Genomic DNA, 21,092 nt, shown 5'->3' on the forward strand with positions numbered 1-21,092 from the left:
GCAGGTGTCTTGAAAAAAGTGTCTGCTTTACTCATCACAGAACACATTTTGCCTGCAGGGAAGAAGCACTCACAGGACACTGTAGATCAGTATCTGAGGCTTGCCATGCCCTCCATGACACACTACCTACCGCAGGGCCAAGCACCCGTGCCCTTCCCTCAGCAACTGGGCTCACCTGCACCCTGCTGCACTGACAAGAGAATGCTCCAGGTGAGGAGCCCCAGAAGACACCACTTTTAAAAGTGATTTTAATGGCTCTCCCCAGAAGGGCAGCGAGGCCCTGACTGCAGAGGGCCATGCTGAGACCTGGCTGTGGATGAGGCCCCGGCTGCGGAGGGCCACGCTGAGGGCCACGCTGCCACCTAGCCCCGGCCGAGACCTCGGCTGCTGAGGGTGCTGCTGAGGGACGGCCGCAGACGAGGCTCCGGCTGCTGAGGGGGCTGCTGAGGGCTACACTGCCACCTGGCCCCGGAGGAGGCCCCGGCTGCTGAGGGCGCTGCTGAGGGCTCTGCTGAGGGCTACACTGCCACCTGGCCTGGAACGAGGCCTCAGCTGCTGAGGGCGCTGCTGAGGGCGCTGCTGAGGGCGCTGCTGAGGGCGCTGCTGAGGGCGCTGCTGAGGGCGCTGCTGAGGGCGCTGCTGAGGGCGCTGCTGAGGGCGCTGCTGAGGGCGCTGCTGAGGGCGCTGCTGAGGGCGCTGCTGAGGCCCGGCCGCGGACGGATCCCCTCAGGCGCTACACCCGCGAAGGCGGGAAATCTCGGGGGCGTGGCCAGCGGGGCCACCAGCCAATCACAGACGGAAGCCTCCGTGCTCCCAGAGCGCCGCCTGGTGGGAGCAGCCGGTAGCGCCTGTGCCGCAGCACCCCCCGCCGCCAGCGCTGACGCCTGCGCCGTGTCAGGGGCGCTGCGCATGCGCGCGGAGCCTGGCGCGCGGGAGGGCGGGTGAGGGGCGGCGTGAGGCGGGTGGCGGGGGCTGGGCCGAGTCGGGCCGGACCGGACGCGGCGGGCGGGGCGGTCAGAGTTGGTGCGGGCTCGCCTTCCGCCTCAGTACAGCTGGGCGGCCGCGGTTGGGCCCGTGCCGGGGCTGGCTGTCATACCGCTGTCGCTGTTCGTCTGCGTAATCCCCGGTGCGGAGCGCGGCCTTTCCCTTCCCCTCAGGCCCAGCGGCGACGATGGGCTCCCGGGCATCCACGCTGCTGCGGGACGAGGAGATCGAGGAGATCAAGAAGGAGACGGGCTGTGAGTGTCCGGGTGTGAGGCGAGGCGGGCCGGGAAGTGCTGTGGGGGCTGGGCGCCGGCAGCGGGGCAGCGCCTTGTCCCGGGGAGCCGCCGCGGCCAGCCGCGCTGCCGTCTGTCCCCTCACGGCTGCGCGCCGAGCCCTGCCCGGGGCGGCCGGGACCCCGCTGGGCAGTGCCGAGACCCCGCTGTCCACAGCGACGGCGGGCGGACGTGTCTTGTGGGCCTGCGGAAAGCTGGGAAACACTTGTGGGTTCGCCTCCCCTCCAATGTCGCGCACGCTGCTGGTCGCCGCATAGGAGCGGCCCTGAGGGGAGGGCGCCGGCGGCCCAGGACGGGCAGAAACCCGCAGGCTACGTTATCTCCTTTGTTACTCTGCTGGTGCCCAGCTCGCCTGGGGCTGGCGGTAGCCGCCGGCTGTAAATACAGCTGCTGGTAGCTGAGGTGCTCCTTGGGCTGGCCTCAACGCGACAGGCGAAGCTGTGGGGGCTGGTCTTTGCTTGGTGCTACGAAAGGAAAGTTGTCAGCCAGCGGGGATCTACGAGTCCCTTTAGCTCTTGGCTCTGCCAGAGTGGCCTGGGAGACCTCGCGTGTGAGCCCGTATATCGTGGTTTAAGGAGCCAAAGATCGCCTGTAGGACGGCAGCGAGATATGAGTGGGAAGGGAGAAGAGCAGTAGTCTCAGTATCTCCACTGTTGCGTTTGGTCAGAGATACCTCGTTGGATTTTTAAGAGTTATCTCTCTCTGTTTCTGCTGCTGGAATTTTTCTCCACCAGCTTTTTTTTAGCCTGAAAAACTTCTCATTATATAAGTGTTTTTTCCCAAAAATATTATTTTATTTCGTGGCTGTTGCCAAAGTTTCCTTAAGGGTATTTAGAATGAATGTAGAGTAGCATTTTAAACATAAAGGAGGTTAACTTGTGAAAGTTGGGTATTGTTAGCAAAAGAAAACAGTGAAGATTCCTTCACTAGTCAGCAATTGGGAGAACATGATTCAAGACAGACTCTACTATATAACTACTTTACCTGCAGTATTTCAAAGAATGGTAGGGGTTGAAAGGGACTGTCCAGCCCAACCCCCCTGCTAAAGCAGGTCCCACGTAGATCAGGTCACACTGGAACGTGTCCAGGCGGGTTTTGAAAACCTCCAGAGAAGGAGATTCCACAACCTCTCTGGGCAGCCTGTTCCAGGGCTTCCTCAGCCTTACAGTGAAAATAGTTGTGATCAAGTTATTCTTCATAAAGTACGTTAAAAAAGGTAAAACTCAGTGTTGTTAATTTGGCTGATAAAGTGGTTGCCTATCAGAGAATTTTAGGAAATACTGAATGATAGTGAGTGGAGGGTCACAGTGAGGGGAAGTCATAACAGGTTAGGTATCACCCTCCTCACACACCTTGCTTCAGGTAAACAAGGTCTTCACAGATCGTGTTTTTCACCTGTTCATGCTTGCTGATCTGTTCTTGTTACAGGAAGATACTTTCCTCAGTTTTCTTTCCAATAGCAATGGTATCATATCTTCATTTTTTATGACAGTTTATTCACATCAGGAAAATGGGTGGTTACAGAAGTGAAAGAAAGTTAAGACAGGGCTGGCTAGCATAATGAACAGCTGAGTGACTTCACATAGTTTCCATGATGCTCTTTCCATCTGTCAAGGATACTTTCTAAAGGAAGGCTCTGATAAACAAGTAGGAATATTAAAGCATTATCCAGCAAGAAATTGCTGAGTATTTTCATTTTGATCACAAAAATCACAGACTAAAGGTAGCCTCACCTCATTTATAAAGATGCTTTAAATGACAAAGCTTAAATCTGGAATGTTCTTCCAAAAGCTTTTACTTTTTCCCTCATGCCAGTCTTTTCTTTACTGTCAGTGGTATTTTACTTACATGACAAATAAATGCTGTTAAGATGGCTATATAGGCATTCCAACCGGCTTCTAAAAGCCTTTAAGTGCTTGTGTTATATCTTCCAAATGGGAAGCTGACTATTGTGATCAGCTGATTTAAGCTTTGTGTCCTGAGTTTGGTTCCATTTTTCCTGTGTTTTTACCATTAAATTTTATAAGTGATACCACTTTGTTAATCAAGCATTGCTAATCTGAACTCATGTTTGCTTTTAAGTCATCACAGTGTGTCTCATTGTCTTTGTCAAGTCATTTTATCAAGCCTGTAACCAGTCTAGGAACGTGATTTTCTTCTGCCTCCTACATTTCTGTATGTAGAAGGAAAATTCCACCAAGCTCTCAGCACTCTTATACCCTTCATATCGGTGCAAATATTTATGCAAGGTGCAAGGTGGGGGAAAAACCCTCAGGATGCTGGCTTGTCTGGAACAAAGGTCGTAGGGAGAATGCCAGGTTAGTGAATAAAATATCCCATGATTTGTTAGAATCTTGATGGTGATGGAACTAAAACTACTAAAGAGTCTGAGAAAGGGCCTTTGTAGCTGTGAAGCAATTTGGCAGTATTACATCTCCACCTTGAACTGATGTTCTGGTAAGGAAGGGCTCAAGTATTTTTTTTTGCCTTCCTTACTGTGAAACATGACTTCTTCAGCTTATCTAAGATTGAAGCACTGAACAGAACACAACCGATTTGATGGAGTTCAGCTACAGAACTATACAACTTTTGTCTCCTCTGGTTTATGTAGCATAAAACAGCTGATGATACTGATATGAGTGATGGATTATGCATTAATGTCTTTAGTTGAACAGATTAAACATAAATCTTTTAAGAGACTTGAAGCATAGTCTTTCAAAAGCCATACAATGACACTTCTCTTGAATGAGATCCAAGTTTGGATTAGAGTTCTGTGTTATTGTGGTGAAAAATACTTCTTAGCATACTAAATTTAGAACCTTCTGCAAAGGTAATGTTCCCAAGAAGGAGGGAATGATATATCCACTAAAACCTCTACTTAGTGATGGAAGATCTCCATCAAGTTTTCAGTATCAGGTGCCAAGCTTTAAGCTGACAGTCCTAAATTTTGTGTGGAAACTATCTGCTTTGCATAGAAACATTTTGAAATTTCAGTTAGAAAACAGTCTTCTAGTAGTCCAAATTGCTTTTGTAACCATGATAAGAAACAGGTGAGAGGTCCGAGATGTTGTTTGCCTGCGTTCTTTTGCAAGCTTTTGGGAAGTCATTGGAATGTAACATTGTTCAGACTGTTTGGTTCACACCCTTTGTTCCCTGTGTCTTTGAAGCAGTCTGCCTAAGGATTAATAATAAACTAATGATCGTATCAGACCTTAGGAGAAAAAAAAAAGTAGTGGTAACAGGTGCTGCATTTTCTAATGGATATTAATGTTTCATAAGTATATAAATATCATATTTATGTGAGTTTAGACAGCTTCTGAATTGCAAAAAACTTCCTGATCATTGTGACAGTGAAGGATACAGCTCCTATTCTGAAGGTCTTGGCTTAAATTTTTCGAAAGAGCTTAGTGGGATAGCAGTACAGATAAAATCGCATTTCAGCTGGTGTTAAGCCCTAACCTCTCTTTTTAAGAAGCAGTCATAAATTGCAGGTCTTGTTTCTGGTTCTCTTACGGTCAGCAGGAAAGGTAAAAGTCTTTTTAATTTGCATGACAAGGCTCTGAAAAGTGTCTAGTAATGCAGTTCTGTGAGGGGTGAGAGCCAAAAAGGAAATGATGAAAGAACACAGTGGTGGACCTGAATCATCCTCTTTTCTTGTATAGTTATGATGTGCTTTTTGTCTAGTATGTTGTTAACAAAACCACTTACTCTCCTGTCAATAGCTACATATGATTTGTCACATACCAGCTGTTACGCAGGTACTCAAAAAGTGTGGTTGCTGACATTAGTTTGGAAAGGTACCCAAATAGAATTCTCATCACTGTCTTTCTAGGGAGGAGTGAGAGTCCAGGGCTCCTTATCAGAGCCATAACTCTCGGCTATTCTTGTTTTCATCATCAGTTGTTACTGATATATATTGTGTCTAAAACACCGAATAAGAAATTTGAAGTCATTAAAATGCTGGTACCTGCTTTCTGTGTTTGTGGTACTTAGAAACTGAGTAAGCTGCCCAGTTGGATTGTAGAGAAGTTGCCTTAAGTGGAACTGAGCAAATTTCCCAACCCTAAGAAAAGAATGAAAGCTGGCAAGGAAAAAATCCCCAACAAACACTTGCTGGCAGGTCATCCTAAAGAAGAGAACAGTTGAACCTAAACAAATAGCCCAGCACAAACCTGACAAAAAGATCTTTTTGCCTCAGTTGTCACAGATCAGACAACTGCTTTGCAACCTGTTCCCTATGAAGTTTTGGCAAGTAACAAAAGCATTGTACATGTGCTGGTGAAGGCTTTTAAAACAATTAAATCTGAAAATGAAACCGCAGTCCTAGTTTCACGCTGTAGAATGTCATGCCTCTACAGAGTAAACGTTCAGATTAATTCAGTCTTACTTCATGTATTTATTAACTTCAGATGAAGAGGCTCTGAAAAGCCAGAATCTTTTGTAGGGCATTTTTTAAGTGTTACAGCTGTTCTACATAGGTTTAACCTGCTCCTATCATGGACTAATCTAAAGATCGAAATGTCTGGAATCTTGGGTTGCCAAATACCTTGGCAAGGTTGACACCATGATGCTAAGCTTCATACTGGCTTTGGAATTCTTGTTTTAAATTTCGGATTTTAAGAGTCTGAACTAACTTTCTGCTTGCTTTGTGTCCCAACTCCTTTCTGAATTATATCCTTTAGAATTAGGCTTTTTAATTTTTTAACTCAGTGTCCTAGAAGCCCGGAAATTATTTTATTGAACCCTAAAATGAACAAACTGTTTAGATTCCTTTAGTCCTTTAAAGGAAGCACAGAATGTTAAGGGTTGGAATGGACCTGCAAAGCTCATCCAGTGCAACCCGCCTGCCAGAGCAGCACCACCTAGAGTAGGGCACACAGGGTTTGAGTGTCTCCAGAGAAGGAGACTCCACAACCCATCCGGGCAGCCCCTGCCAGTGCTCCCTCACCTCAACAGGGAAGAAGTTTTTCCTTGTGTTTCTTTGGAACCTCTTCTGTTCCAGCTTGTCCCCATTGCCCCTTGTCCTATCACTGGACATCACTGAGAACAGCCTGGTTCCATCCTCCTCACACCCACCCTTGATGTACTTGTAAACATTAATGAGATCACCTGTCAGTCTCCTCCAGGCTAAAGAGCCCCAGCTCCCTCTCAGACCACATTTCAGATGCAGAGAAACTGATTACTTTCTGTACCACAGCAGTAGAGAGAAATGCAGTGGAATTGTGAATCAAATATATATTTTGGTTTTAATTGCCCTTTACTGAAGTGGATAACCAAAGAATGTTAAGAGGCCAAAAATATAAGCAGGTAGAAGGCAGTTAGACAAATTTTTGAAGAATGAGCCTATTTGTGGATTTTTGAATATTAAGATGCAATTTACAACTCCTGAAGTCCCTAAACTGCAGATTGCTTTGGGCTTCCAATGTAACTTGGTTTGTGTAAAGTTTTTTGTGTGTTGTTTTTTGCCAGAGCAACAGAGTAGCTCAGTGTTATGAGATATGTTCTTGTGAGGAACCATTGACGTGCTAATCTGTGTTTCTTTGGTTTTTGTTTCAGTCTCCCACAGTCAAATCACCCGCTTGTACAGTCGTTTCACCAGCCTCGACAAAGGAGAAAATGGCACTCTTAGGTGGGTACTGCTGCTGATTCAGCTCTCCTTGCATTGACACATCTGTAATGATGCCTTACTGTTGCAGGATGCCTGCGTGTTTTCCTCGTGTGGTGAATCAGTGAGGCCATTATAGCAGATCCTTTCATACCCACTGTCTAAATGGACATTCAAGCTTGTTCTCTTATGAAAGGTCACGAGAAATCTGATTGTTGAGCTAAGATGCTCTAAATACCACTTGTCTTTACTGTAGTGCTGAACGCTTGTAGCAGTTAATACAAGAAAGGTCAGTTTTAGTATTCAGGGTCTAAATACATGTTCAGAAATGTTAAACCATGTTTTTTAGATTGTTATTTCTTACCTTGCTTCATATGCTGCTTCTGATAGTTATTACAAGGATGGTTCTACTATGTGTTCTTCATCCTGGGTTTCTTAACAAAAATGTCATTTGTGTTTTTGGGAACTTGGGCTCTTAATCATTTATGGTATCCAGGGGTTTTTAACACTGTGTTGATCTGCAAGCCCTTTACTATAATTAACGTTGCACCCCTTGTTCAATACCCATGTCTATTCATATGCTCAGAAATAAAGAGCTGGACCAGGTCACTGTGACTAAACAAATACACCTTTTATTCTTTAAAGTAGTAATGCAAGTTATTCCAAGACCTTTAAAGTGTTTGTCTTTGGTCTACAATTGCAAAACTACAGGAATGAACCAGTTTCTTACAGATCAGTGAATTCAATAAAGCTTAAGCATCATTTTTATCTGCAAAACACTTTTCACTTTGATCGACTGAGTATTCTGGAAAGAGTATTTTCAAATGAAAGGTAGACTGGTGGGATGGTTGCCTGTTAAAATGTGTCTCTGCCTGCTGTTTTTGTTCTCCAGCCTTTTCCACTCTGGTTATTGTATTCTATGTTGGTGTTGGTTTGCTTTTTGTTTACTGAACTAATTGTGAGTTGTGATTGGATTAAATTGCATATTATTCTTTTATTTTGATGTTGCCTACAGTTTACATTAATATCATGGAAACATGACAAAGTAAGAGCTGTCCATGATTGCACCAAGGGCATGGTTTTGTGACCAACATAGATGATCTAAGACCACATTGCCATTGAAAGTCTGGTGCTTTTCAGTGTTGATGCTGGTACTCAAGACTCGTTAGGAAACTAACCTACAGCTTTGAAAACTTGCCAAGCAAAACTACAGAAAAAGGAATCTGATCAGTGTTCAGGTGGATTTTTCTTGTTCACCATAGAGCCACATGTGCCAGAACCAGCATGCAGGGAAGCTGGGGGGAATGCAGGGGAGAGTAGGAAGGGGAAAGGGAGAGTATAGTATATTGTAGCAGAGTATACAGAGTCTAGCTGAGATGGAGTTAATTTTTTTTCATATTGACTCCATCCCAGTCAAATCCAGTAAGTAGAAATTCAGGAATCACCTGGAATGATTGTAGGATGCATTATAAACCTATAAAAGCTAGACCTACCTATAAACCAGCCTAGCCATAAAGCTAAAATCACTACTTAGAAGATGAAGGTGACGAGCTGTAAGATCCCCTGTGTTTGGCAGTACTGACAGCTTGCTGTAGTTTCCTTTCTGAAGGAAATAAACGGTTCCTTCTAGTGCCACAAACTGCTGACTTCTCACTTAAGTAGTTGGCTGTGGAATTGTACTGTGAACAGGACTACCAAGTTGTTTTTTGAGGGTTAAAAATACTACCTCCCTCCCCTTTTGGTTTGTATAGATCTTTTTAAGCTGACTGATTTCAGTGATCTGCACTGTGGCTGTACAATAAATATCTGGAATTGCAGAGCTGATGGATTGTGGGTGTGGAAACAATTGGCCTGTGATGGGCAGGAACTTCTTAAGCCCACTGTATGACTGAAGCCCATGTGTCATATAAATTGTAGCATTGGCTAGTTGGTAATTGTGACATGCAGGTCAGCTGATGATATTGTAGGGTGAGGTTAATACTACTCATGTCTCAAAGCTAATTTACTTGAACAAGAAAGACACCAAGAGCCTCCAAATTTTGTATGTAGCTTTAGTCTTCATCAATGAGTAAAGGTGATGGCTGCCACACTTAGCACAATTGGAACCCAGCACATTCTTCCTCAACTCCTCTCCCCAACTTTTCATTTCACCTACTGAGTCTTTAAAGTATGAATGTCAAAGTGATTGTACTCAGTTTACAGAAGAGGAGTAATTAATTAAATATGCCATGAATGTCTGTTGCACAATGCTCAGTTTCATAGCGTGTTGGGAGGAGTTTGACTTTCCTTGTCAATAATTCCATGGTGCCTGGGAAAGGAAGTTCATTTGGAGAATCCCAGCAACTGTAAACTGTGATCCATTAACTTGCAGTTTTGGCCTCTAAGCCTGTTCCCAAAAGTGGATGACTTAAGACTGACATTCAGATTTTGAAACCTGTACTGGTTCCCACAATATGTGGAAACCATTAAGTGTAAGTAATCAAACTGCTTCCTGGGTAAAAAAAAAACACCCAGTGATGAGAGGAGATTAACAACTACAGCTCTGAAGGCCATTAGTGTTTGTTTCTGAAATACTAATCAAAGAGAACTTGCTACTTTGACACAAGGGAGATGAAATCTTCGCTTGCCTACTACTTCCACACTGTTTAGAAGACATGCCTTCTGTTTGTTTCCTCCGAGCAAGAATGATTGTTCACATAAGACTGACTCATACCTTTGATTTACAAATCAGACATGACAGAAACCACTCATGTGACTGATCAAGGTGTTAAGCAGTTCTTTATGGCATGAAATAAATCTTTATTGTGTACCAGCATGAGGAAAAAGGGGAAGAGATGTGGTGTTCTTATCTGTGTGTTAAAAATGGGCAGAGAAAGGAGCACTTTGTACAGAAGATCTGGTAGGTGATGATTAATCCTGGTGGTTTGAGAAGACAGGAAGTTCATTCTGAAACTAAAATCCAAAGCTGAAATCTTTCCTAGCCAGGTGTTTCTATCCATTGTACCTATCAGCAGCTTCAAGATACTTTCTTTGTAATTAGAGAGTCATGTAAATGAGATATAAGAAAGGAGTGTTGATGGAGAGAAACCTTTATATGCCTTGTTTTGGCTTCTCTCCTTATCATTTAAGTGATATCATTTAAGCAGCCATGGCTACTGATTAACTCTTATCAATTCTTTAATTGTATAAAAGAAGTTTGGTTTGTTCTTTTTTTCTTAGTCTCGCTCTTCCTGAACTCTGATTTGCACTGATCTGAATAAAGCTCTCTCTGATTTGCACTCTCTGAATAAAACAGGACAAAACCGGTCCTTTGAAAATTCTGTTGTCACCTTTGATGTGAATATTGTGACACTGGGTGTCCACAGCTACATCTGATTTGTGAAATCTGAAACATATTTGTTTTGCCCAGATCCTAACTATAGTCAGGAGGAAACCAGTATGCATGTTTTCTTCTTTGCATTCTGATTGGCATTGAGGTGTATGACCAGGATGAGTGAGTCTCCTTGTTACACTGGCACTCAGGTATACACCAGACAATAATACACGTGCTCCAAAATGTATTTACTAGTAAGTAGCTCTAGGTAGATATGTACAGACCCACAAAAAGGACATATTTATCTCAGCTGCTACTTTTGCATGCAACCTTTGCATGATGCCTTCACTTCCAGTAGTTTCTTCTGCCCTGAGGAAGTGACAGGTTACACACTGGTCAGGTATTTTTTCCTGCACAGCAGTTGGTATGGCCTGGTGAGTGTGGAAGAAGGAAGGGACAGTAAGTATCCTGAAAGCTGATACACGAAGAGAACAGACACACTGAGCTGTTTGTGCAGATCATGCGCTTCCAGAAACTAGTCACAAGATGACATCTCCTGAAGAACTTCAGAAAGCCCCTGGTCCTGAGAGAAGAGTAACGTGAGCTAGCCAGGCCATCTGTTGGTCTTTGTCAGTGAATCAAACCATCTCAGTGTGGAAAGGTCTCGGGATTCTTCTTACTAGTTCAAACTCATATTGCAGGATATCAAAGCAGAACATAAAAGGTGTGGAATTCTGAACGTTTACTTTGCAAAGGATTTTTTGGCTCTATCTACATGGACTTTGTGTTTCAATCAGAGAATGGTAGAAGAGTCAGTACTTCCATCCTCGAGCATGCTTTATTCACAATACTTTCTCCCCTTCCTCCATGTTGCTCATTTAAATATAATCTTTTAGCATAGTACTTGGGCAAATGTTTTTAAACCAATTACTCTTCTGCTAGTTAAGTGACTTAAAATTTGTGTAGAGCATGTGTAAGGATGAAGTCAGAGGAGATGGCTGGCTGCTGTGAAACAGGCTTCCAGCATCTCTTTATCAGCGTGGTGCTGTAAGGTTTTTTTGAAGGCTTTTTGAACAGCTTCAATTTGCTAATTCAATAGGTAACTGGGAGAATGGAGAGGAGGGAGGTAAGGAGCTTTTTTGGGGGTTAGCAAGATATATTAAGACACTAATAGGTCTGAATGACAAAGCTAATATTAGCAAGGGAGGGGAGCAGTGAAACCTCTTCAGCAGTAACTTGATAGATCTGTTTCCTGTAAGCACCAGCCTCAGCCAGGTGAAGTTGGTCCCTGATGCCTGCAGGAAGCCTTAGCTTATAAAGTGGAGAATAATTTACATTGTGCATTCATTTACTTTTATGGGTGTAAGAGCTATTTCAATTATAAACACTCACTCGGTAATGTGGTCTTAATAAGCAAAAATGCTCTACTGCAATCCTGATAATGACAGGACAAATAGATTTGAAACCTGGGGAGTTATTTGTGGTTAATTGTTAATCACCTGTTAGAAAGCAGAACAACTGGAGGCTGAAATGCCAACTGTAAATTGAGGCTTAATACTGTGACATTGTGATATGCAGGTAAAAACTTCTGAAGCCTTAGGATTTTGCTGTAAAAGGAAGACAGCAGTTACTGCTTTCACCTTGTAAATGTTAACATTAGCACTGAAGTCCTGTTGTTAAAAGTTAGTTACTAGGACATGGGTTTTCCACATCACTGCATCTCCTGCCTAAATTGCTAATGCACACTTTGCCCTTCAGCTATAGCTTAAAATGTCCTGAAGGGTCTGGTGACAAGTTCATGATGTTATACAGATGGTAACTTTTATTATTAAAAATACCCAGACCTGCTCAGAGCAGAAGCTGGCTGGGATAGCTTAGAAATACGGCCAGGTCACACTGTTAGAAGGTCAAACAGTTTAAGCATGTTGGAACAGATGTATTATAATCACGACTCCTAACAGTGCTGTGGTGCAAAGAGTGCTCTATAATGCATTTAGAACAAGAACACCTTGCTTCTGTGCCTTTCCCAGGCTAGACTGGTGATAAGGTTAGCCAATTCCTTTTGTCTCACATCTCTGATCACAGTATTATAAAAGGCTGGTATAAGTAATCTCAAAATCTGTTCATGTTTACTCTGCCATTTTTTTAGGGTGTAATGACATCGTGAATCAAACCTTGTTACTGATTCATCCAGTCACCAGAGGTTTTTAAAGTAACAAGCATTTAATAAGCATATTTGAGACTTTGACCTGAACTTGAGAAACGTCAGGACTGCATTTGACTTAAAGGGAGTTGCCAATCCTCACCCCTGCGTTGGGAGTGAGGCCGGCAAAAAAAAACCCCACCCAAAAAACAAACCAAGAAAAACCCAAAAGAAACTTGTTGGCAGAAGTACTCACTGAGGCACATTCGGTGTGTCTGCCTTGGTCACACCAGGGTTATCGCACTTTCCTGTCAGTGACATTCCATTAGGTGGAAAGAAAAGAAAATCAGAGAATCTGAAGGGCTGGAAGGGACCTCGAAAGCTCATCCAGTGCAACCCCCCTGCCAGAGTAGCACCACCTAGAGCAGGGCACACAGGAGCTCATCCAGCTGGGTTGGGATGTCTCCAGAGGAGACTCCCCAGCCCATCCGGGCAGCCCCTGCCAGTGCTCCCTCATCTAACACTGAAGTTTTTCTTTGTGTTTCAAAGAATGAGCCCTATGCTCCTGGCATACTGATCTGAAATGTGTTTGCATCAGTACAGCTCATGATGACTTTCAGATCAGAAAAAGCTATTACAATGTAAGCATACCTGTGCTCGTACTAAACTGTGTACATATAACCATGAGCAGGAAGGAGAATGACTGGCAAGAGCAATGAGTATTTGCAATGTACTGATGAAGTTACAAGCCCCTGTCAAAGTCGAAATTTACTACTTTAAAACAAAGCACAGCTTGGTTGAAGCTAAAATAATCTGAAGTTTGGCATTTGTAATGAGTTAAAAAGTTGTTGCATTGAACAAAAACCAGTCTATTAGAATATGTATGGAGTCCAAAATCTGGAATGGGGTCATCTGGAAGATCATGCCAACTCAAATGAGACAATACCAAAAGAACTCATTAAAAAATAAATCAATGAGGTTTTGAAGGAAAATATGGGTTCCAAATGAAGCCATTTCAGAAGCTTTCCCTTCCTTAAATTGTGAACCAGTTAGCACCATTACAGGGAGGTTTCCAGCAGCATCTGAGAGGTGCTGGTAGCATGGCAAATGAACACTGCTAGGTCATTAAGTGATACAGGCTTGGCATTGTCTTTTGCTTTGTTTTTGTGCCTTTCAGGAGTTAGATTTAAAAACCCACCAGGTGTCTTGATGCAGAAACAGAACCCAATGGATGTTTTACTGTGGATTCTTTTTGAGCAGCTTTTTCTCCTCTGACTTCAACTCCATGTAGACTTCTTGTGTTCTTGCTTTCCTTAGTCGTGAAGACTTCCAGCGGATTCCAGAGCTTGCCATCAATCCACTGGGAGACAGAATTATCAATGCCTTCTTTCCAGAAGGGTGAGTTCCAACAGACTGGAGTTTTCATCAGAAGCTTTGATAGGAGCATCATGCTTAAAATTAAAGCACAGGGTTTGAATTGACTAATAACTGAACACCTCACACTTGGAATGTGTGTGGCTGTGGTGTTTCCTCAGCATGTGTTCATTCTGTAATGATACTTCAACCATAGAAGACTTTTGGGTGCTTTATCCATTCACAAACTAGGGCTTTGTGTCAGTTTTCCACTCATCTTGCTATGTTGCTGAACACTTCTAAAGTCAAGGGCATGTATGGACTTTGGTTCTTAATGCAACCTCACAGCAATACTATTTTATGCCAAGTACGATTGCACTTACCCAAATCACTCTTGTTTTGCACCTTTTAGCCTCATAAGTGTACATTTGTTATTACATCAGCCTTTTTTGTTTGTTTGTGGGATATTTTGTAGTTTTTGATCATTTTCAAGGTATATCTTAGGGCATTTCTACCAGAAATCCAAAGACATGGTCAGATTTACAGTCCTAGCTCTCTTTGTTATTCCTTTCTAGATTGCTCTGTGCACTGTGCTGCTGTCCTTGAACAGATTTGTCAATACTGATTGTCTAATCAAGTCATAATATCAGCAAATGTCAGGCAGGCTCTCCTGAATAGAGAGCAGGAGTCCTGGAAAGTACTAGTATAGCTGGTTTGCACAGAAACTAGAGAGAAGAGTTATTTGTTAGAGAGCAGTGGCTGCCCTACAGGCAGGAGCCAAGGGTGGTGACAGCAAAGCTGGCAGGAGTGACATGCTGGCTGACAAAGGTCAGGGCTCCTGAACAAGAAAACAAAGCAGGACCGGTGACTGTTGTCAGATCAGCCAACAGTCCAATGGTTGCCAGACAAGTTGACAGTAGTGAAGCTAATCTCAGGTCAGACCAAGGAATCAGGGTCCAGATCAGCAAGATACGTTTCCAGACTCAGGCATAGCTTCAGGATAGCTCAGGCAAGGGACAAGGGTAAGGGCTTGAGCTTGATCTTGCAGGCAAGGGAGAGGGAGCCCTCAACAAGACTTCTCACAGCTTCTCTTTTTACACATCATACTTCCTAACAGCATGGTCCCAGCTTGCAATTGCACTATGTCAGAACTGGGTTTGAGCACAGGCAGACAAACCTTGGGGAGGCGTGAGTGGGAGGGTCTGCATGGCCTTGATGCTTTAGACATTCGTATTCTTCTCTACTGAAATAAAGATCCTGTATAAGCTATGCTAGAACTGACCCGCTGAAATGCTTGCACAGAGAGGACCAGGTGAACTTCCGTGGATTCATGAGGACACTGGCCCACTTCCGACCCATCGAAGACAACGAAAAGAGCAAAGACCAGAACGGACCAGAACCACTGAACAGCAGAAGTAACAAGCTCCACTGTAAGAAACATGCAATTATTTGTCTTTTTCTGGAAAGGGAGTGCAGGGGCCTTGGGGTCTTCTGTACAGTCATTCCCTGGGGAGTGATATCCCCTGTGGTTTTTTAGATTGCCATTCTGAACAGGTGAGCTTGCAAGTGAATGACTGACCCGTTCTTGTTCTGGCATCTAGGGGCATTGGTTGAATCTTGACTAATATATATGCTTTTCCAAAGAGCTTGTAACAGAAAGGTTTCTAAATGGTTTGCATCCAAAGCTATTTCAGAATTTTAAAAGCCATGAACAGGCTCTTCTCCTTCCTTCTTCACTCCTCCATATAGTATAGTGCTTTTTCCTCAACTTCAGTTGAGTACTTTCTTGAGTACGTGGACATCTGCCTACAGTGTATGAGCAGAATGCTCTTGCTTGCTGTTCAAAGTTGACAACAGTTCTCGGAGCACTTAAAATTTCTGTCATATCTCATCCAAAATGTACACAAAGGTAATGAATGATAGTGTAAAAATGGTTGGCTCTGAGGTTAGAGGTTTGAATATGTCAGTGGTTGCACACTTGCATGACTTGGGGCTTTGAAGAAATACATCTACAAGCAGAGTGCTTCTGAAACTGCTCATACCAGGTCCTCAAGTAAGACTTTTCACTTGTTTGCCACGTTGTTATTCCTCTGTGCAGGAATAGGAATTTTGCAGTGAATTGGAGTTCCAAGATAATTCTCTTTAAGATAATTCATGAACACTTACTATTATTTTTTAGGCAAATATTTGTTACAAAGCAAAATAATGGCATTTGAATTAAACTGCTCATTTGCAATAATGGCATTTGAATTAAACTGCTCATGTTTCTCTTCCCTATAGTTGCTTTTCGGTTATATGATCTAGATAAAGATGACAAGATATCCAGGGATGAACTTCTTCAGGTAAATACCCCAGGGCTGCTTTGAATGGCTGCATTGAATGACTTCTCTGTGACTTCACACCCATATAGAATGAAAAAGGGAGTTAGAACAGTCTTCTCAAAGGAACTCCTGAAGCAATGTGGTAGCTAAATGCTTATCTCTGGTTTAAAGCTTTAGATACAGCATAAGACTTCAATCTCATTTGTGAGCCTAGGCTTTTCTATCAAAGTGCAAGTGCTTGATTCGGCTTTAAACCAAAGCATTAGCTTAAGCAGATTCCATTGGAAACAATACCTAAGTATCCAACAAATACACTAAGCCCCTTAAGAACTACCTTTTATCAGTTTCAAACGAGCTTCTAACAGGAATTCTCAGGGGCAGTGCTTGAGGTGGATTAGGTTGTTTGCCTGATCCTTTGTGCATCCTCTCAATAGAATAAAACTTCTTGAAATTGCAGCAAAGGTAACGAAAGTTCAGCAGTGCTGCATGTATGAAACTAGGCTTGAGCTAAGAGTAATTACATACTACTAATCCTGGGAAGTAGACATGGCAATTTGTGGTTCCTGATGTAGGACAAGGATTTGCTTTTGACTGAAACTGCCCTCTTCTATCTGCACAGAAAGTGCTTTTATTAACTGTAGAGAGTAATGGCAGTTATCACTGGACTGTATACTTAGAGGATTCCTGCAGGCAGCTGTCTCCACCAGCAGATAATCAAAGGTTGCTATGTTTTGGCGGGGGGGTGGGGGGGGGAAGAAATACACAAAGGCATTGGGACAAAACATACTCATTCTTATGTCCAAAAGCTTTCTCATCCTCTCTGCCTCTTCCTGCTGCCTAGTGGAGAAGCAGGATTCTTTGTCAAATGTGGTTGCAAAAGGAAGCTGTCTTTCGTTAATGCCTTGATGTGCAAAGAACAAGTAGAAGAAGTTTGACTATAGATCACTTTCATGGAAATCCTCCAGGGTTGTTCTTGTGCAGTATATTCACGGTATACACAGGAGAAACAGCACTAAGAATACTTATGTCAGTAATGGTTCCTTGGTTTTCTTACCTAATTCTGGGGACTCTGTATGTTACAGGTATTACGGATGATGGTTGGTGTCAACATTTCAGATGAGCAGCTGGGCAGCATTGCTGACAGGACAATCCAGGAAGCTGATCAGGATGGAGACAGTGCCATCTCCTTTGCAGAGTTTGTAAAGGTTGGTAAGACTGCATCCTTAACAAATGAAACTGCTCAGTGATGGACAAGTCATTCAGACTTAAATGGGCATGAAACAAAGTTGTCTGAATTGTGCTGCCTGCACTAGGGCAAAGCAAGCTTCTTTTTCTTCCCATCCTTATCAGGAGGTTTTTATTCTGTCAGAGTATTCATAGTCCATATATTTCTTCATGCTCTTACATAGCTGTAGCACTGAATTTACTGTAGAACTTCCACTTTTTTCCTTTACAACCACTTCTTTCTACACAAGTAGCACAGTTACAACAGAGGAATTCTTCTGCTGTTGTAATCAGTTTTTACTTGCAGATTTTATCTGCTAGCAACACAGCTGATACCAGTATTCACATTCCTGGCTCTAGTCCTTGGAATTACATCTTTTGTTAGAAATAGGTAGCAGTAAGGAGCCATTACATGATCAGTAGAGAAAGTTGTCTTAGAGCAGTACAATTTCAACCACCTAATGAGATAGCATTGACAAGAGGAACCAGACTCAACTTGAAGGTGAGCAAAGACAGGACAGGAGGCAACAGAAACAAATTACAACGTGGGAAATTCTGTTTAAGGAAAACCTTTAATCAAGAGGATGATCGTAGCTGCTGAGATGGAGAACTTAATTCCTCGGAGATATGGCACCTTGAACAGTGCCCTGAGCAACCTGATCTAGCTGGCCCAGCTTTTTAAGTAGGAGTTGAGGGAGTTGGACTAAAAGATCTCCAGACATCTCTTCAGACTTAAATTACTCTGATTTTGGAACACTGAAGTCTACTGCCTGAAACAGCCTGGAGCAGACTAATGTCCTCATACCTAAGTGTTCATAGCAATCCAGTGCATGAAGTTGCCACTCCAGTTTTACAGTGATCTGCGTCAGTGATGCTGTGGTCTTGATTTTAGCTCTTCAATGACTGCTCACGTCCCTTCCTCTACTCCATTCTCCCTTCTGTTCCCTGGCTGTGCTTTCCCACACAGTCTAATTTTGGGAACCGGAGCCTTTCTGGGCTCTTGGCAAGACTGAAACTGCATTGGTGACATTTTGGTTGACAGCCTTCTTCCAGCTTTAATGGCCAAAGTTTCCTTCCTTGGAAGGACCTTAGTCCAGAATGCAAAATAGCAGCCTCTAGATGAAAGACTGGCGTGCCAAATTGAAGACATCCTGTGTTCCTGCCCATTTCCTCTGTACTAGAGTCAGAAACCTTGTAGGAGGGAAATATGTACAGTAATTTAAGCAGCTGTTTCTGCATTTTGTTGCAGGTTTTGGAGAAGGTGGATGTAGAGCAGAAAATGAGCATTCGATTTCTTCACTGATGGATGGAGAACCTGTTCCTTTCTACCCCTACTGTGTAATGAATAGAACTTAATTTTCTCCTTAGCACCTTCCCCCAGAGCATTGCTACTGGTGTATATACAGTACATCTGCAACCCCTCCCCAGTTTGTTCTACCAACGTGAACATTCCCTGTGCATCAGGAACAAGGGGAAGTGGCTGCCCTGCAACTTGGAAAGGAGCATTTTTTTAAAAAGAAATTTTTCCTTCCATTTTTTTACCCTTTACTCCCTTGTCTCCTCCTGCACTACTGTTCCAGCAAAAAAATGGCTCTCCTCATGTACTGCTGTGTAACCTACAAACTGATTCTTCTGAGCTCTGAACCTGAGAATGGAGAAGCGGGCGCACGGCCCAGAAGCGCCCTCTGAAACACTTTGGAGACAAGCATCTGCTCAAACACTAGCTGCAGTGATAATGGTGTGCTTTTGCTTCCAGTAGCACCACCACATTACAGATGCCTTTTTCCCCATTTGGCTTGTTACATGTGGATTTGTTTCTTTGCCTCTTCCAAATCTGCCTTGTGCTTGGAGATCTCTGGAGTTCCCAAGGCTTCCTTGTACAACCAGCACTGAATGCATGATGATAGCCTAGAGTTCTGTGGTCCTGTGGATAGATTTTGTTCTTTGTGGAATGAGTTGACAGGGACAACAGGAGAATCTGTGGTGGATACAGGCTGTGGTGTCCTCAAAAGGAAGAGGAATTCTGCACTAAGTCACTTGTATCGTTCCAGTAGCAAGTGCAGAAGCTTGTTTCTTTCCTTTGGCCACGCAATGCCCTCTCCAGGTTGCTTTGCTCTAGGATTACCCCCCTCCATCAGGGTGGGGTTTGCCTCTGAAAGTGTAAACGTGTGCATCAGTGTACGTAATGCAAGAGAACTAGTCATGCCCAAATCTGGATTTGGAGCTCTCTCACTGCCCTCTGGTAATAGTGTTAGAAAACATAGTCTTGATGGAGTTTTTTCCCTTCAGTTATGATAACCAGTACTTATTTCATTGTTCCAGTATGGAAGTGCTGGCCTTGTTAGGTTTGTTTTGAGGGTGGTAGCTGTATTTATGAAAGCTGTGGCTTAAGAATAGAATGAGGGGGGAGGGAAGTACATGTTACCCCAAATATTTCTGACTATATTTCTATGCAAGTACCTTTGCAAATGTAAGATGATTGAAACCATCAATATAATGCTGGTGAATACAAGACATCCATGCTTTTGGAGGTTCATAATAACATTATCTTCTGTGGCTAGATTGGCAAATAATCTCACCTAGTTCAGCTGGGCCAGCCTGGGAGGTCCTTACAGTAAAAGCAAAAGACCCTGTGGGCTTCTTTATTGAAGGATCAGTGCTTCTCCAGATCACACGGGAACATCTCTAGAAATATTTGCCCCCTTCAGATCACTCAGATTCGCATTTCTTTTTTCCTTAGTTCCTTCAACCATCACTCGTGTTTAAAGAATAACACGTGAGTCTCCGAAGGATTCCTTTGAGTCGGTTTTCAGTTAAGGCATTGCAAAGTGCAATGTTGCACTTCATTGTTCTGCAGAGTGTGGCACAATTCCAGAAAGAAATGGGAATTAAGAACCTGTGCTCTGTAGGAGAAGGAAAGGTTACAGTTTTATGAGCCTGCCATGTGAAATGGGAATGTAACAATGTTAACTGGTTGAAAAGTGGAAGAAAAAAGTGTCTGTAGGCTTTGTGATTTGCTTATAAGTAGGTGTTGCTTTCTTCTGGCTATATAGCTGTAACCCACAGTTGTGCCTTATTGTCCCAGTGAGACTGGATATTGTATTTATCAATCCATAAATAAACCTTCCACTGGATAAAAAAAACACACCACAACAACCCCAAACTACTCCTCTGTGGTAATTGACTGTAACGGCTGGAAAAGTAGAATGGTGTTAGCAGGCCTTCCAGGGCAACTTCTTATAACTGACCTTGGTTTCAGAGTATTAACAGTCCTTTACTCTGCTGGGAAACTGGTGCAAAACATGAGCTCCAGAAGAGGACTAACTGCCGTGCAATAAACACCCACCCAAACCAGCTCTCAGAATCTAACTCTTAGCTGAATCTATCACACAGAAGCCACTGAGTATCTCACTCATTGGTCTGAAATGAAGTGTTTGACATGTGACTCCAGAAGGTGACAGAGAAGGAGTTTTACAAAGCAGAGATCTTAAACAGGTGTGAAATTTGTTCAAATCTAAGTACAGATAGAAGCAGGTTTCCCTTCCAGTTGTATTTTCAGCATGTGATTGCTTCTGGAAATTATCAAAACTTCTGGAGAACAGAGGTCATCAGTGAGGGTTGAAGTATGGCAGAGAGGTGGGATTATAATCTCCAAGGCAGAGCTGCTTTGTCTTTTGAAAAACAAACGGGAGGGATAGGTCTTTCAAGTACAGACTTTTCCAATCAATTGGCAGGGGAAGTAAAGTCTGTTTCCCCAGCTGCAGATTGAGCGTTGGTAACAGTGGCTGCCAAAACCCGTGGTTACAGTTAGTTGTCATTAAGTGTATTTGTGGACACTACAGAAGAGGTTTGATAG

The 21,092-nt window shown here is 43.3% G+C and overlaps 1 protein-coding gene across 1 annotated transcript; it reads left to right on the forward strand.

Annotated features, from left to right (window-relative positions):
* Nucleotides 1-974: 974 nt before the first annotated feature.
* CHP1 (calcineurin like EF-hand protein 1) lies at nucleotides 975-20,399 on the forward strand. The gene is made up of 7 exons (XM_061998404.1): nucleotides 975-1,238; nucleotides 6,834-6,906; nucleotides 13,656-13,736; nucleotides 14,994-15,121; nucleotides 15,972-16,033; nucleotides 17,095-17,217; nucleotides 18,486-20,399. Exons 1-7 carry the CDS (start codon nucleotides 1,172-1,174, stop codon nucleotides 18,537-18,539), a joined length of 588 nt encoding a protein of 195 aa, XP_061854388.1. The 5' UTR covers nucleotides 975-1,171; the 3' UTR covers nucleotides 18,540-20,399.
* Nucleotides 20,400-21,092: the final 693 nt, after the last annotated feature.

This window comes from Colius striatus, chromosome 6, assembly GCF_028858725.1.
Source record: "Colius striatus isolate bColStr4 chromosome 6, bColStr4.1.hap1, whole genome shotgun sequence".
Classification (NCBI taxonomy): domain Eukaryota; kingdom Metazoa; phylum Chordata; class Aves; order Coliiformes; family Coliidae; genus Colius; species Colius striatus.

Coding starts and splice junctions, on each gene's coding strand:
- CHP1 (XM_061998404.1), top strand. CDS start 1,172: ATGGGCTCCCGGGCATCCACGCTGCTGCGGGACGAGGAGATCGAGGAG. Junction 15,122..15,971: donor CAGAAGTAACAAGCTCCACT/GTAAGAAACATG, acceptor TCTTCCCTATAG/TTGCTTTTCGGTTATATGAT. Junction 16,034..17,094: donor CCAGGGATGAACTTCTTCAG/GTAAATACCCCA, acceptor TGTATGTTACAG/GTATTACGGATGATGGTTGG.